Raw genomic sequence first — 16,294 nt, forward strand, 5'->3', positions numbered from 1 at the left:
TTAGTAAAAACTTCCACACTAAGTAAACAAATAAAAACAAAACAAATAGAAACAAGGAAGTAAAGTCTGTAATTAAATATATACGCGGAGACAAAAACATGGGCATGTGACAGGAGACAAAAGGGCAAAGGAAGGTCTCTATCCAACTTCCTTTTCCTTTTTCTTAGAAAAAAAGTGACAAAATCTGATAGAACACAGATTCCATCTCTTTTTCATTGGTTTTTTTGTTTTTTTAATGTTTATGCATGTGGCTCAACCTTTCTCAGTAATTGCAACATGTTTCTTTGTTGAATAAACTGCAATACTGGTCTCCCTCACTGGACCCCTTTATAATGAGAATCACACTAGGAAATTTAAAAGTAATTTGAAGTATTATTAAAGCCTATAAAAATAAAACTGATAATAATATAGTTGGGATTTTAAAAAAAAAATTGATAAAAAACCATATAAAAAGAAATTTGAAACAAAGTAATCTTAAAAAACCAAAACAAACATGCCATGAAAACAAATTTAAAATAAACAAAATACTTTAAAAAAAAATAATTCAACCATTTCTTCATAAAAAAAACAGTAATTGGGTGTTACTTTATGGTCAAAAAGTACAATAATGCAAAAAAAAAAAAAAAAAGAGTTTTAGGATATTGATTTTATTATTTGTTAGGTAACTATGTAATCTATACGTTGATGTGGAAAATAGGACTAAGTTTTTTTGTCAAAAGAGTAACTGTGTAATCTAATATTCATCTCTCAAATCCCTAATCCAATTGATCATATAATTAAATAATTGTTTTAATTAATAACTATAAGAAACAAACTCCCTTGTTAGTTCATTACTTAAATAAAAACTCATGATTGTCTAGCAAAGTAAATAAATTACTTAACCGGATCACCAGAGGAGTTATTTGCCAAAATAAAAACTCATGATTGAGTTATATAACAGTTTATAAATCATGCTATCATCTCCATCACCATATATAAAGCTAGACAAAATAGGATAAGACGGGATTAAATTTAATTTTAGGATATATTTGAGAATATGATTGAATCATGCTTTTTAAAATGTTTTTGAATTATTTTAATATGTTGATGTCAAAAATAAATTTTAAAAAATATTATTTTAATATATTTATAATAAAAAAATATATTTTATAAAGCAATTTTCACCATATTTTCAAATAAATTAAAATTTTTCAAATAAATGGATTGATATATCGATGACACTCTCTAGTCAGTTTTGAGAATTTTGAATCCAAACAAGTGAATTTATATGCATGCTTGTACAACTTGATTTTCTCTTTAATTTAATCAACAATAATTTCTCATACTCAATAGAAATTTGGGTTTATCATTAGGGTAAGACAACCTGTATTTTAAAATACTATTGCCAAAAGATCATATTATTTATTACCACAAGAAAGGACCAAAGTTAATAAATAATAGCATGCACGAAACTTCGTGATACCCATGTTTTCCACGTTTAATAGAGTGTTACAGTAAAAGCACAGAGAGAAGAACGGTTCAAGACAGAACAATAATGTTAACGCGTGGACCCCATTTGCTGTTTTTTCCTCTACGTGTTACCTTTTACCTCTTTTACCTCTTTTATAATTATGATTATTGCATTGCTAATAATTTCCAAGAAAGATGATGAACTTTTTTTAGTGAATTCAAAATAAACAAAATAAGGTTTGTTGAGGCTTTTCTTGGAACCTCGCTCTGGGATTAATTAGCGAGAATAAGAAAATCCTGTGTAAATTATACAAATTTCCTTGCTTTTTTTTTCCTGCATGTGTTACATTTTTATCTTTTATAATTATAATTATTGCATTGCTAATAATTTGCAAGAAAGAATATTGTTTCTCTGAAAAGAAGTCTGAATGTTTTTAGAAAGAAGCAGTCTTCATTGCTTTTCAAAACCAATCTCTGGATCTATTAACAAAAACTCTAAATCGCGAGTAATAGACACAATTAATTATGCATTGCTGTAATAAAATCACGTATTTATTTTCAAGTGGGAAAAAATTAAGCCATGAGGCCAGGGGTTCTTTGGTCTTTACCTATTTTCGTTTTGGCCACCGAATTTTATTTTTTTTTCAATAAAAGAGAAGGTTTTGTGTAATTATCAGATAATTGAAATCATCACTAACTCCTTTGTTCATTTTCATCTTTTTTTATTACCCTTAGCATGATACACAGAAAAGAAGAACGGTCAAGAGAGAAGAATAATGGAGATTACTGTGGAGATGACGAATCAAAATCTTTGCTTGATTTTCTGTTGTGTTTTTGGCACATTGATCAACAATAGCTTGGAAGAGTTCGATAGCAGAGGAAGAAAAATAATAGCAGTAACCTTTTCCACCTCAATAATGTTAACGCGTGGACCCAGTTGTCGTGGAAACTTTGCAGAGGAAGAAAAATAATAGCAGTGACCTTTTCTACCTAATAATTTGCAAGAGAGAATTCTTTCTCTGAATATATAGAAAAAAACTATTATTTTTTAATAAAAACAACTATATAGAAAAATTATTACTTTTTAGGTAGAAAAACCTCATGATATTGAATAAAAAAATGAAATAGAAAAATTATTCTTTTCAAGTAGAAAAAAATATAAAAGTTTAGTAATATTGAATAGAAATAAATATTAAAATTTCTAAACTAAATAAAAATAACAGAGAAAAATATATATTATCCTAAAAGTTCTTATATTAAAATATTAAAAAGAACTGAGTTTACATGCTTTAAACAGAAAAACAATAAAAAAAACAAATGTAACAAGAAAAATTCCACGCAACATAATATATATGATATAAATTGAGGTTTTTAAATTACCTATAAACATATCATAATATATATGGTACATCCTTTGAATTTATTAGAAAGAAGCCATTAACTAGCCTTTTCAATTGGATCTTTTATTTAAAAGAAAAGGAATATTTATTTTAATATGAAAAAAATATGTATTTTTTATATATATCTAGTGATAATAAATTAGAGGATAGTAACAAGAAAATAGAAATTAGATCAAATAAATGATACCAATTTTTATTCTGATATATCTAGCTAAAGAATAGAATGAATTAAAACATTCTTAATAAAAAAAAAACAGAAAGAAATAAAAAAATATTCTTAATAAATATAAAAGATAGGTGAAATCAGAGAACAAGAAAGAAATATAGAATCTCTTTCTAAGATTTCTTGTTCCCTTTCCCTTCTTTACACGGCCTCCTCAATGAAAAAGCAAACACCCCATTTGATTTTCATTCAGTATGAGAGTGAGAATGAGAATGAGAATGAGAGAGAGGTAATTTCGACTATACATAGAACTCGACAGGACAGAAGACTTAAAGATAAAATAGCTTTGATTTACAACCATGGCTTCAAGGGCCTGGAATAGGACCAGGTACAAGTTTGTTTCTATCTAAGAAAGCAAGAAGCTCCCACTAATGCATGCTCTCAACAAACTACCCCCAATTTCGCCACTACAGCTCAAGTAGCTTTGAGTCATTCCAACAAGTAGGAATTGAATTCAAAGGAATAAATCATTAAATGCGGAGTTGGTGTTCTCCTGTTTGTGGTTCTGATAAATGTAAGAACGGACAGAGAGAAGAAATAGGAAAAATCCATGTATCTATTAGTTGGCAGCAGTTATCATTCGGCCCTTGCCGCCCACGAAATCCCTTTATCCTGCTGTTAATTTTTTTAAAGACGCGTATCAGGTGTTTGATAAAATTCCTCAACTGGAAAAAAAAACCATGTTTAGAATGCTTGAGTCCTTTACAAGTGGAAAGTGGGAACTATCCACTTTCCCATTTGAAATCATCACTAACTCCTTTGTTCATTTTCTTCTTTTTTTATTACCCTTAGCATGATACACAGAAAAGAAGAACGCGTGGTTCAAGAGAGAACAATAATGGAGGGGAATCAAAATCTTTGTTTGATTTTATGTTGTGTTTTTGGTACATTGATCAACAATAGCTTGGAAGAGCTTGATAGCAATAACCTTTTCGACCTCAATAATTAATGTTAATGCGTGGATCCAGTTGTTATGGAAACTTTGCAAAGGATCTGCAGGAAGAAAAATGAAAAGCTTTTCGAACCTACAATATAGAGAGAGAAATAAATAAATAAAAAGCTTTTCAAAACCAATCTCATGCCAAATTGGTTTGTCTGTCCAGTACTTGAGCTTGCACACTTCGTTTATATTCAAACAATATTCTTCCGTTGCTTTTATTCTTTACAATAATGTGATAGGAATAACATTAATATTATTATAAAGAAAAAACTCCACCCACTTTGAAACACCTTTGATGTGTTGATTGAAATTGACAAGTGAGTTTACTCACATGTTGTTATATTGGTTTTGAGTTCAAATATGGAGATTTTATGATTTATTCACATGAATGCATTCATTTATTCACCTATTAACTAAATCATGTATTCAATATGAATGATGGGAGATTTTTAATGTCTTCTGAATACATTCATTTATATATGAAAATAATTTATGTGTGTGTATAAGGTTATTGAAATGAAGATTATTATCCTCCAGCTCATCATCAGATCACACGAAAGGAACGCAGAAAGACATTCCCTTTCTTGTCATAAAGTTTTGAATAGAATGCCCATCAAAAAGTACTTTCGTGCATTATTGTCATAAAGTTTTTCAAACTTCCAATATAGAGAGAGAAATTAAAAAAAAAAAAAAAGCAAAAGGAAACAACCCCCACCTCATCTTTCTTGTTCCCTTTTCCTTCTTTACATGGCTTACTCAATGAAAAAGCAAGCACTAAGGCACCTTCTCCACAAACTACCCCCCAATTTCGCCACTATATAAATATTATGGAAAACAAGATAAAAAGAAATCTTTTGGTACATATATAAATATATTATGGAAATTAACATGGTATCAGAGTATCTGTGAACTATTGCTGGGATTGGGAAGTCATAATTTTTGACACGCCTAATCACAGTCTTTTTTGGAAAAAGAAGAAGAAGCCAGGCTATGAAAATAGGTTTCTGGAAATTTACATCATTTGATTTTGACAATTGCATGGAAATGGTCTTCTTAGTTTGCCGTGTGGAAAATCATGTCATTTACGGGACTGCTGGACAGAGTGTCTATTGATAATTTTACCTTCTTTTAAAATCTTTGACACTACTTGCATTGACTGGTAATTTCGCTCGAAAATTTCTAGTAATTTATAAAGGAAATTTTTACTGTATATGAATTGAAAAACTATTATTGACTGACTTCTTGCAAAGTATTTGTAAAAAAGCTAAAGAATTTAAGTCTTTTAATTTTTAAAATTATAATTTGTTGAGGCTTATCTTGGAACCTCGCTTTGGGATTAATTAGCGAGAATAAGAAAATCCTATGCAAATTATACAAAATTTATTATTAATCATCTATATTTATTATTGATCATCAATATTGAATAATGGCTTATTTTCTAGTATAAACAATGTTTGAAATAAAATTGATAAAAGATAGTATACATAATTATTAATGATGGGATTGTTTATAAAAATGACTAAATTAAGGTTTTTTAATTATCTTTTAACATTTTATGATTTTAATAGATGGGCTGTACATCATGTAAATTATAAAAGAATATTTATTTTTCTGATATAATAATAATAATAATTATAATAACAATAATAATAATAAATTAGATGATACTAACGAGAAAATAGGAATTAGTTTGAATAAATGATACCAGTTCCCATGATGATATATCTAAAGTCCTAAACTTCAAGAATTTCTCTTCTTTATCTTTTGTATTTTCTCATTTTCTTGGCATGCGCGCAGCTGCTTCATGGAAAAAACGTTTCAGATGCGGAAAATAAAAGCGGAAAAAAAAATCCCAAATATCAGCAAACATCACAAGAGAAGCTTGATCTCAACAAGATGTTGCAGTCCACAGTCTTTCCATTACATTATAATTACTTCTAAAAAAAATTAATTTAATTTTTAATTATAAGCCATCAGCAACTACCTCAAAATTACCACTCTGAATTCCAGCTCAATATCGATTAACATGTGGCTACAGAATTTGAATTAAGTTCAATTATACAAAATCCTGTGCAAATTATACAAAATCCTGTGCAAATTATACAAAATCCTGCTTTAAGTTCTTGGAACCTAGCTCTGAGATTAATTAGCGAGGATAAGAAAATTCAGTGCAAATTATATAAAATTTATTATTAATTATCGATGTTCAAGATTTTCTTAAATGTTATTTTATTTTCATTATTATTTATAAAAATCCAAAAAAATTAAGAAAAAGTTTAAAAATTCAAAAATATATTTTTCTCGAGTCAATCACATTTTTCCATCAAAACCAAGTCCACCGGGTCAAACCATGTCGACTAGGGTAAAAAATGAGTTTCGGGTCAAAACCGTCATTTCCGACCAAAACCGAGCTCACCGGGTCAATACGGGTCAAACCATGTCGACCAGGGTAAAAAATAAGTTTCGGGTCAAAACCGTCATTTCCGACCAAAACCGAGCTCACCGGGTCAGGACGGGTCAAACCATGTCGACCAGGGTAAAAAATGAGTTTCGGGTTGTTTCGGGTCAAAACCGTCATTTCCGACCAAAACCGAGTCATTAGGTCAGTACGGGTCAAACCATGTCGACCAGGGTAAAAAATGAGTTTCGGGTTGTTTCGGGTCAAAAACTGTTATTTTCGACCACAACCCGGTTCACCGGGTTGATACCCATCAAATGTTTTTTTTGATATTCTATTTCTTTTTTTGCGGTTGAAACCGGCTTTTTCTAATACTAATTTGAATTTTTAATTTTACCTATATAAATATTTATTATTATATATAATAAAACAAAATCAATAATTCAACAATTTGTCAGCGGAGCAGTTGATTTTTTTATTTAAGGTAGATGGCAGAAGGGAAAGGAAAACAGAAAGAAAGAAAGAAAGAAAGAGAGAAGAGTGTACTATTCATATCTTTTTTAGTTTTTCTTCATGAGAGTAGGATATTGTTTTTTTTTAAAAACAATATGGAAAATATCAAACATATCCCAACCACTGGATTCAATAGTGTTAGTTCTGGGCCTTTAATTTAATAGGATACAATAGGACTTACCACACTAGATTAAAACCCAAACACATCTCAGCCCTTGAAATAATCTAAGCTTTGATCCCGTTGCCCCACGTCACCCGGTGTACTGAGATTTCGGTGCACCGCGTCACACCAGGTCAAACATCTGCTCATCCAGACCGTCCGATCAACCTGCAGATCGAGCCAATCACAACCACACGATCTTTTCATCAGAGATCCAACAGATCACAGGCTTAAGTTGCACCGGTGTATAGTGCTAGCGCTCACACCGTAGTATAACCCAAAGCCTCTCTCTCCTATCGCCGGCGACTCTCTCTCTCCTCCGATCTCCCATCTCCGGCTGTATAAAGCCTCCAAACTACCACAGAAAGGTCGCCAACCTCCTACAAAGCAAAACACCGGCCTTTTTCAGCGTTTTCTCCGCCTTATCTGGCCGCAAAAAGGCCGCGATCGTCGCTGGCCAGCGACGCTTCAAGTCGTCGATTCTCACTCATCAGCCATCAACGACCGTCAAGACCACCACCATCAGAATCCTCGACATCAGATCTACCAGGATCGACCATCGGTTGGACAGAAATCTCACCGGAAAATCTCGCCGCCGCCAACAGTAACCGCACGTGAGACACGCGCCACCAGTGGCATTTTCGTAATTTTTCAAGAAATCCGAGGGTATTTAAGTCTTTTACCTGGCACTCATGTATTTTTTTTATCTAACATTTTTTTATTTTGTATAAAAATTTTCTTGCATGTAGAAAAAAAATAAAAAAAAAATAAATATAAAAAACGACGTGGGTCCAACACCCATCTTATCATATTATTGGTCGTGGGTGCAAAGCCCAACCTCTCAAGAATAGTTATACCTATTTTTAATGACATCAAAATATTTGTTTTTATAAATAAATATTATTTGTTGACACGTCTCTTTTTATAGAAAAGGACCGATGTCAAAAAAAGTTTAAATACCAAACAAATATGGATTATGTTTATAATTTTGTTTTTTTTGTAAATCAGACGTAAATCTCCTTTTTAGGATTAGACATCGATATTTTAGACGAGTCTTCTATTTTTAAGGACTGATGTCATTTTTAATGTGTCTCTTATTTTTAAGGACCGACGTTAACCATTTTAAAAAAATAATAAAATTACAAATAAGCTCAAAATACAATATCATTTGAAACAAAAAAAAAACACAAGTAAAGATAACTTTTCTTTTGAAATGATAATTTAAGGGTGATGTCTACCTTCCCTTAATCATAACTAACCCAGTACCTAAATCTCTGGGACCAGTGTCTAATTTGGGATTTTTAGTTCCCTCATATTACTAGATGGCGACTCCAATAAAATCTTAATTTCCCCAATAAAAAATCTCTTTTTATTAAATAAACAAAAAAAGCGGAGCCAACAAAAAAAATAGAGCCGTCGCCCGACATTGTGTATAAGTTTATATAAGCTTATTTGAACTCGTACACGTTAAAGAATAGTATTGACCTTGATATTAGTTATAAATAAATTGGTTTTTCAGGAAGATATTGTTTTAGGTTTATTTCTTTATTTAAGCTTGTTGAATTCTAGGCCTTATATGATATTAGTTGATGTGATTTGGATTTATTTTTAAGTTAATTTGTGTGTGGGTAGTAATAAGTGTATATGAATATGAATTGAAGTAAGTACCTTAACAAATGTGATGGGTTGGTGTGAAGCTTTGATTAATTGCTATATTTTGATGTCATGAGCAAATACCTTAACAAATTTGAATATTTGAAAGATAATAAATAAATATTGAAGAATTGTATAGAAAGAATCGTATCGAAATTATGGAAAATATGATTTTGTCCTGAAATTCTAAAAAACAATTATAGTTTGGTCACTGGTTGTAAATAATAAATTTTAAAATATTTTTTGATAAATATTGATGATTTATTATCAATTTTTATTGTTATCATTTAAATTTAAAATTAAATATATTCTGTATTTAAATGTGTTTCGTTTCTTTGGAAACTGCATGTGTTGGGAAAACTAGGGACAACTAACCGGATCAATTCAGCGGAATACAATTCACAATTCACAAGTCCCAATCATTTTTCCCTCTTTGTGCAGTAAAAACAGAATCAAACAATGAACAAATATAATGCAACAATCACACAAATCAACGCCAAGATTTTTACGTGGAAAACCCGATGCGAGAAAAACCACGGGACCGGAGTCCACCTAAAAACTTCCACTATCACAAATAATGGGTTCACAATTGTTCTTCCTCAGATTCAACTAAGGGCTACAACATATATATATCATCAAGAACAACTTATTCTCGGATTACAACAAGATTAAAGAGAGTAATGTTAGAGAAAAGCTCACAACACTGACAGCCCTGTTTTCTGTCAAAACGACCAGCTTCCACACCACCAATCTTCAATCCAACCGTTCAGAATGAAGAGGAACGTGTCTAGAAGTTTCTGTCAAAATCTCAGCCCGATCCAACGGTGAACGAACTGGAAATTGAAGAAAGAAGACAGACTGCTCTGCTGCCTCCTCTTCTTTCTTTCTCTCGGTTTTCTTCTCCTCTCTTCTCAAATTTTCTACTACTATCTACAGTAACCGTTTCATTTAATTTAAACCAAAGAGGCAGCCAGCTGCCTCCTTAATTAATGTGGTGGTCCCCCATCACATGGTGCGGGACCACACAACAGTATGCTAGAGTCTCTCAATATATTAAAAGGGCTAACTATAAGGTAAAATAATGATCAGTTTTAGTTAGCTCCTGCGGGACTTTGCATTCTATAATTTATGCTATGCATTCTATAACCCTTGGCCCTCTAAATTACCCAAAAAGGACAATAATTGAGCTTGGTGATCTAAGAGCACAAGTGGTACAGTTCTCAATCGAATTTTAGCAAAATCAAGGATCCAAGAAATGGCCTCTGTAACATGGTAGCTATGATTTGAAACAAATGTAGCTATGTTTTCTCCTTTTATTATAAAAAATTAATATTCATGGATTAATTTTCATATAATTTAAGAAAGCAAGTACTTTAATCAAATTTTACATTGACCATCCTCAATGTGTTTAAAGTAAATGTTAATTACCAAGCTGTTGCAATTAAACCTGACCGGCCCGGTAGGTTTACTGTTACCTTTTACCTTTTATAATTATGATTATTGCCTTGAATATATTATTTGATTAGTCCATTTATAGGTTGACTCTACTATTCCTGCCTTGCATTGACAGTAAATTTCACTAGAAATTTCAAGTAATTTACACAGGAAATTTCCTGGTGATAAACCTGGAATCTGATTTTCAACTTTCGTAGGCACTAAAGTCCCAAACTTCAAGAATTTCAGAATATCAATTCAACCGTACTCCAAAGAACACTCATACTCCAATATCAGCAACGACCACGAAAGTTACCACTCTAAATTCCAGCTCAATAATTTGTTCTTTGACAATTATTGCATTGCTAATAATTTGCAAGGAAACATACTTTTAACTACAAGAGTCTGTTTGATATTTTTCCAACTTTTACTGTTTCACTTCAAAGTTTCAATAATTGTTTTTTCATTACATATTCTTTCCAACGTGTAATAATTCGGAACCACTCGCAATAAATAAAGCCAGCAAAGGCAGATGTGTTTGTCTATATATACATGAACCTGCTGATTCGATTTGAACACCCCATTTCTCCGATTCAATAACTTCAGTTGCAAAACTTCTCTCTCCGATTGCTGCAATTTCATAGCTAACTCTTTGTTATACACAGGTATATATGGCTAACTCTTCTTAGCTTCTTTCTTGTTTTAATTTCATGTCTCTACCATTAACAATAATGTGAAAGCTTTGCTTGTTTCATGTTTAACTTCAGTTGCTATTGTCCTATGCTTTCTCATTATTAAGCTTAAATTGCTAATTGATTGTTCCTTAAATTCTGCAGCTGAAATGAGAGAGTCAGAGTCTTCTCGTTCTATACCAGAAGGGGCCTATGATGTCTTCTTGAGTTTTAGAGGAGAAGAAACTCGCAAGACGTTTACTGGTCATCTATATGCTGCCTTAGATGAAGCAGGAATCCACACTTTTCTAGATGATGTTGAACTTCCTAGAGGAGAAGAAATCTCCGAGCATCTTCTCAAGGCAATTCGAGAATCAAAGATATCCATAGTTGTCTTCTCAAAAGGATATGCTTCTTCTAGATGGTGTCTCAATGAACTTGTAGAGATTCTAAAGTGCAAAAGGAAGAAAACCGGTCAGATTGTTCTTCCTATATTCTATGACATTGATCCTTCAGATGTGAGAAAACAGACTGGCAGTTTTGCAGAGGCATTTGATAAGCATGAAGAGCGTTTTGAAGAGGAGTTGGTGAAGGAGTGGAGAAAAGCTCTTGAGGATGCCGGAAACCTATCTGGATGGAGTCTCAATGATATGGCATATGGGTATTCCTTTTCTCTCTAAGATTCACTTGCAGACGTTTATGGAGTAATTTTACATTACATTTTTCAATGTGAAGTTATAAAATATTTCTTTTTAGCATACTTAATTGACTTGCTATCGATGACTTGCCTTTTTTTCTGTGAGCAGGCATGAAGCAAAATTTATCAGAGGGATTATCAAGGATGTGTTGAATAAATTACGTCGCGAGTGCTTAGATGTTCCTGAGCACCTCGTAGGTATGGATCGGTGTACTCACAATATTTATGACTTTCTAAGTAATGCAACAGATGATGTACGCATTGTGGGCATACATGGGATGCCAGGAATAGGAAAGACAACTATAGCAAAAGTTGTATTTAATCAACTCTGCAATGGATTCGATGGAAGCTGTTTTCTTTCGGATATCAATGAAAGGTCAAAACAAGTTAATGGTCTGGCTCTTCTACAAAAGCGACTTCTTCACGATATTTTAAAACAAGATGCTGCAAACTTCGATTGTGTTGATAGAGGAAAGGTTCTAATCAAAGAGCGACTTTGTCGCAAAAGAGTTCTTGTTGTTGCTGATGATGTTGCTCATCAGGACCAGCTAAAAGCTCTGATGGGAGATCGAAGTTGGTTTGGTCCCGGAAGTAGAGTAATTATTACAACAAGAAATTCAAATCTTCTTCGTAAAGCGGATCGAACATATCAAATTGAAGAATTGACAAGAGATCAGTCCCTTCAGCTTTTCAGCTGGCATGCCTTTGAGGACACCAAGCCAGCAGAAGATTATATTGAGCTTTCAAAGAAAGCAGTTGATTACTGTGGAGGACTTCCTTTAGCTCTTGATGTTATGGGTGCTTGTCTGTCCGGGAAAAACAGAGATGGTTGGAAATCTGTAATTGACAAATTGAAAAGAATTCCAAACCACGATATTCAAAGAAAGCTTAGAATAAGTTATGACTTACTGGACGGTGAAGAACTAAAAAATGCATTCCTTGATATCGCATGCTTCTTTATTGATAGAAAGAAAGAGTACATCGCAAAACTGCTAGGAGCCCGTTGCGGTTACAATCCAGAAGTTGATTTGCAAACTCTCCATGAAAGGTCTCTGATTAAAGTATTGGGAGAGACGGTAACCATGCATGATCTATTACGAGACATGGGAAGGGAGGTCGTTCGTGAATCGCCTCCAAAAGAACCTGGAAAGAGGACCAGAATTTGGAATCAAGAGGATGCATGGAATGTCCTTCAGCAGCAGAAGGTAAGAGCTCAATGCATACATGAAAGCATAGTCAAACTTATTACATATAATTGAATGAAAGTTGTATTGATTTTATTTTTTTAGGGTACGGAAGTTGTAGAGGGTCTTAAACTGGATGTCAGAGCATCAGAAACTAAATCACTGAGCACAGGATCATTTGCAAAAATGAAAGGCTTAAATTTACTCCAAATCAACGGAGCACATCTCACCGGATCCTTCAAATTGCTTTCTAAAGAGTTGATGTGGATTTGTTGGCATGAATTTCCTTTGAAATATTTTCCATCTGATTTTACTTTGGACAATCTAGCTGTTCTTGATATGCAGTACAGTAACCTCAAAGAATTATGGAAGGGAAAAAAGGTGAGAAACATGCTGCAATCCCCAAAATTTGTCCAGTATGTAATTTATATTTACATGTTATGACTTTCTATGATTAATTTTCATTATTTTTCTCTCTATTATAACAGATTCTCGACAAGCTTAAAATTCTTAATCTCAGTCATTCTCAGCACCTTCTTAAAACACCAAACTTACACAGTTCAAGTCTAGAGAAACTAATTCTGAAAGGTTGCTCGAGTTTAGTTGAGGTGCATCAATCAATTGAAAATTTGACGAGCCTTGTTTTCTTGAATCTGAAGGGATGTTGGAGTCTGAAGACTCTCCCTGAAAGCATTGACAATGTAAAATATCTTGAAACTCTGAATATATCTGGGTGTTCACAACTTGAGAAATTGCCGGAACGCATGGGTGATATGGAATCCTTAACCGAGCTGCTAGCTGATGGGATTGAAAATGAGAAATGTCTCTCTTCAATTGGACAATTTAAGCATGTCAGAAGGTTATCATTGCGTCGAAATAGTTCGGCTCCACCAAGTTCTTCTTTGATTTCAATAGGTGTTTTGAATTGGAAACGTTGGCCGCCAGCATCTTTCATTGAATGGATATTAGTGAAACATCTTGAGCTTTCTAATAGTGGTTTGTCTGATCGCGCAACTAACTGTGTTGATTTCAGTGGTTTGTCTGCTCTAGAAAAATTGGATCTAGATGGAAACAAATTCTCTAGGCTGCCTTCTGGGATCGGCTTCCTTCTCAAGCTAAGGGATTTGTCTGTTGAGGGATGCAAATATCTTGTATCAATCCCAGATCTTCCCTCAAGTTTAACGCGTTTGGGTGCATCTTATTGCAAATCATTGAAAAGAGTAAGAATACCAAGCGAGCCAAAAAAAGAACTATATATATTCCTAGATGAAAGTCATTCGTTAGAAGAGTTTCAGGACATTGAAGGTCTAAGTAATAGTTTCTGGTATATTCGTGTTGATGACCGCAGTCATTCACCAAGTAAATTACAGAAGAGCGTTGTTGAGGTACTATTTCTTTCTGTCTCTCTTTCGCACAAAAAGAAACACACATAATTGGCACATACATTGATTAATGTCTAAGATCCTAGCATTTCTTGAAATCAATATGTATACAGGCAATAATCATTATTATTATTATTTTATTTTAAAAAATAAGTATCATCTTTAATAATATTTTTTATTTTTCTTATTTAATCTAAAAAATTAAATATTATCTTTAATAATATGTTTTTATTAAATATTTAAAGTCTGATTGGTTTTATTTTTTATTTCTTGATTTTATGATAATATATTTATACAGGCAATGTGCAACGGTCGTCACGGGTATTTTATTCGCCACACTCCTGGTCAGATGCCAAATTGGATGAGCTACAGGGGAGAAGGACGCTCATTGTCATTCCATATACCTCCAGTCTTCCAAGGCTTAGTTGTTTGGGTTGATAAGGATGATAAGGATGCTCACATTATTATTATTATAAGAAATAATAGAAATGGTAATCTCTTGTTTCAATGTACGAAATGGTATTATCATCCAAAAACTGGAAGTATAAGATACATAAGAAGAAGTGAAATGGCAATGGAAGATTACTGTGCAGATGACGAATTGGAACTATACATTTATTCAAAGCCATCACCGTTGGCAATGGCAATGGCAATGAAGGATGCTGTGATGCCTTCATTTGAACCGTCTACACCTAAGCAATGTGGGGTCCATGTGATCGTAGGAAAGTCAGATTCATTTGAAGAGTTGGCAGTGGGAAGAGATGCAGTGATGCTTCCTCATCCTCGTTGTGGTTCGATTACAGCGTCTACACCTAAGCAATGGATTGACTTTTTATTTGCGAAGCTGCAAAACCATAACCTCAATTTAAGGCTTTTTGGTAAGAATACATATTTCCTTTAGTTATTTCTATTTTAATATTCTATTTAATTTAAGAGATTAAATATCATCTTTAATTATTACATTTTTCTTATTTAATCTAAAAAAATAAATATTATCTTTAACAATATTTTTTATTAAATATTTAGAGTCTGCTTGGTTTTAATTATTTCTTTTCTTGATTTTATGATAATATTTTTCTTATTTAATATAAAAAATAAATATTATCTTTAATACTTAGATCTATCGAATATCACTTAAAAAATAAATTGTAACTTTAATAATTATTTTTTGAAAAACAAAAAGCCAACAATCACTAACTTATTTATTAAAATCACTTTAGTTTATCTAGAAAATATTGAAATTGATTTTTTTTTTACATTAAAGTAAAAAAAAAATAATGTTTTTATATTTTATTTCAAACTCGATATTTTAAAACAAAAATGAAAAAGATGTGATTTTGACCTTTTTTATTATAAAGTAAGTTTTTTAATTAAAAGTGATGGGAATTTGTTTTATTGCATGTACAATCATGCACATTTAACTTTCTTTTTAAATTTGATGGTTTTTTAGTACGGGAATGACTTGAAGATGATTTTACATAGAGATGCTTGAAGTTGCTCCAAATCAGTACGATACTTTCATCTGACATGTTGATATGTATTTGTTGGCTTGAAGATCATTTTCCATCCGCTGGACAACCTAGTTGTTAATTATTTTCCAAGGTACTTCTATCTGATGTATTGATATGTATTTGTTGGCTTGAAGATCATTTTCCAAGCTTGGAAGTTTTATTGAATGCTCTTTGAAATCTTTTCCATCCGCTTTTATACTGGACAACCTAGTTGTTAATTATTATCCATGATGTAATTTATATTTTCAAGTTATAAATTTTGATGAATATTGTTTCAGTTTTTTCCTCACTTCAAAAGATGAAAATCCTTGATGTTAGTTAGAAATAAATTGGTTTTCTAGGAAGAGATTATTGATTGGAATATAGTATTTGAGTTGGTTCTACATCATTTACTGTTATAAATAATTTAAAATAATTGATGAAAATTACCGATACATAGAAAAGTTGTGAGAGCATCCTTAATTAGTCTAGTAAGTAAAGTGTTGTTAGTTTTGACTATAAGATCTTGCTATGTATTATTGCATGGTTTTTACTATTTTTAGGCATTTTTCTTTTTGTATATACAACTTTTGTTTTTCTTGCCGCTTGTCATTAGCTTTATGGCACCAACACCAATTAATAATAAATCTTGAACTATTATTAAATAAAGAAAAAATATAAACATTGTTAAAATACCAAA

General features: G+C 32.1%; 1 protein-coding gene and 1 pseudogene across 2 annotated transcripts in view; both read left to right on the top strand.

Moving 5' to 3' along the window:
- Positions 1-16,294, top strand: part of LOC18108140 (disease resistance protein RUN1-like) — a 65,022-nt pseudogene that overhangs the window by 17,067 nt on the left and 31,661 nt on the right. The gene's annotated exons all lie outside the window — the stretch shown is intronic.
- On the top strand, positions 10,633-15,094 carry LOC18108139 (disease resistance protein RUN1). The gene is made up of 6 exons (XM_052449798.1): positions 10,633-10,835; positions 11,007-11,502; positions 11,648-12,743; positions 12,828-13,103; positions 13,211-14,107; positions 14,403-15,094. Exons 2-6 carry the CDS (start codon positions 11,012-11,014, stop codon positions 15,003-15,005), a joined length of 3,363 nt encoding a protein of 1,120 aa, XP_052305758.1. The 5' UTR covers positions 10,633-10,835; positions 11,007-11,011; the 3' UTR covers positions 15,006-15,094.

This window comes from Populus trichocarpa, unplaced genomic scaffold (genome assembly GCF_000002775.5).
Source record: "Populus trichocarpa isolate Nisqually-1 unplaced genomic scaffold, P.trichocarpa_v4.1 scaffold_45, whole genome shotgun sequence".
In the NCBI taxonomy this organism is placed as follows: domain Eukaryota; kingdom Viridiplantae; phylum Streptophyta; class Magnoliopsida; order Malpighiales; family Salicaceae; genus Populus; species Populus trichocarpa.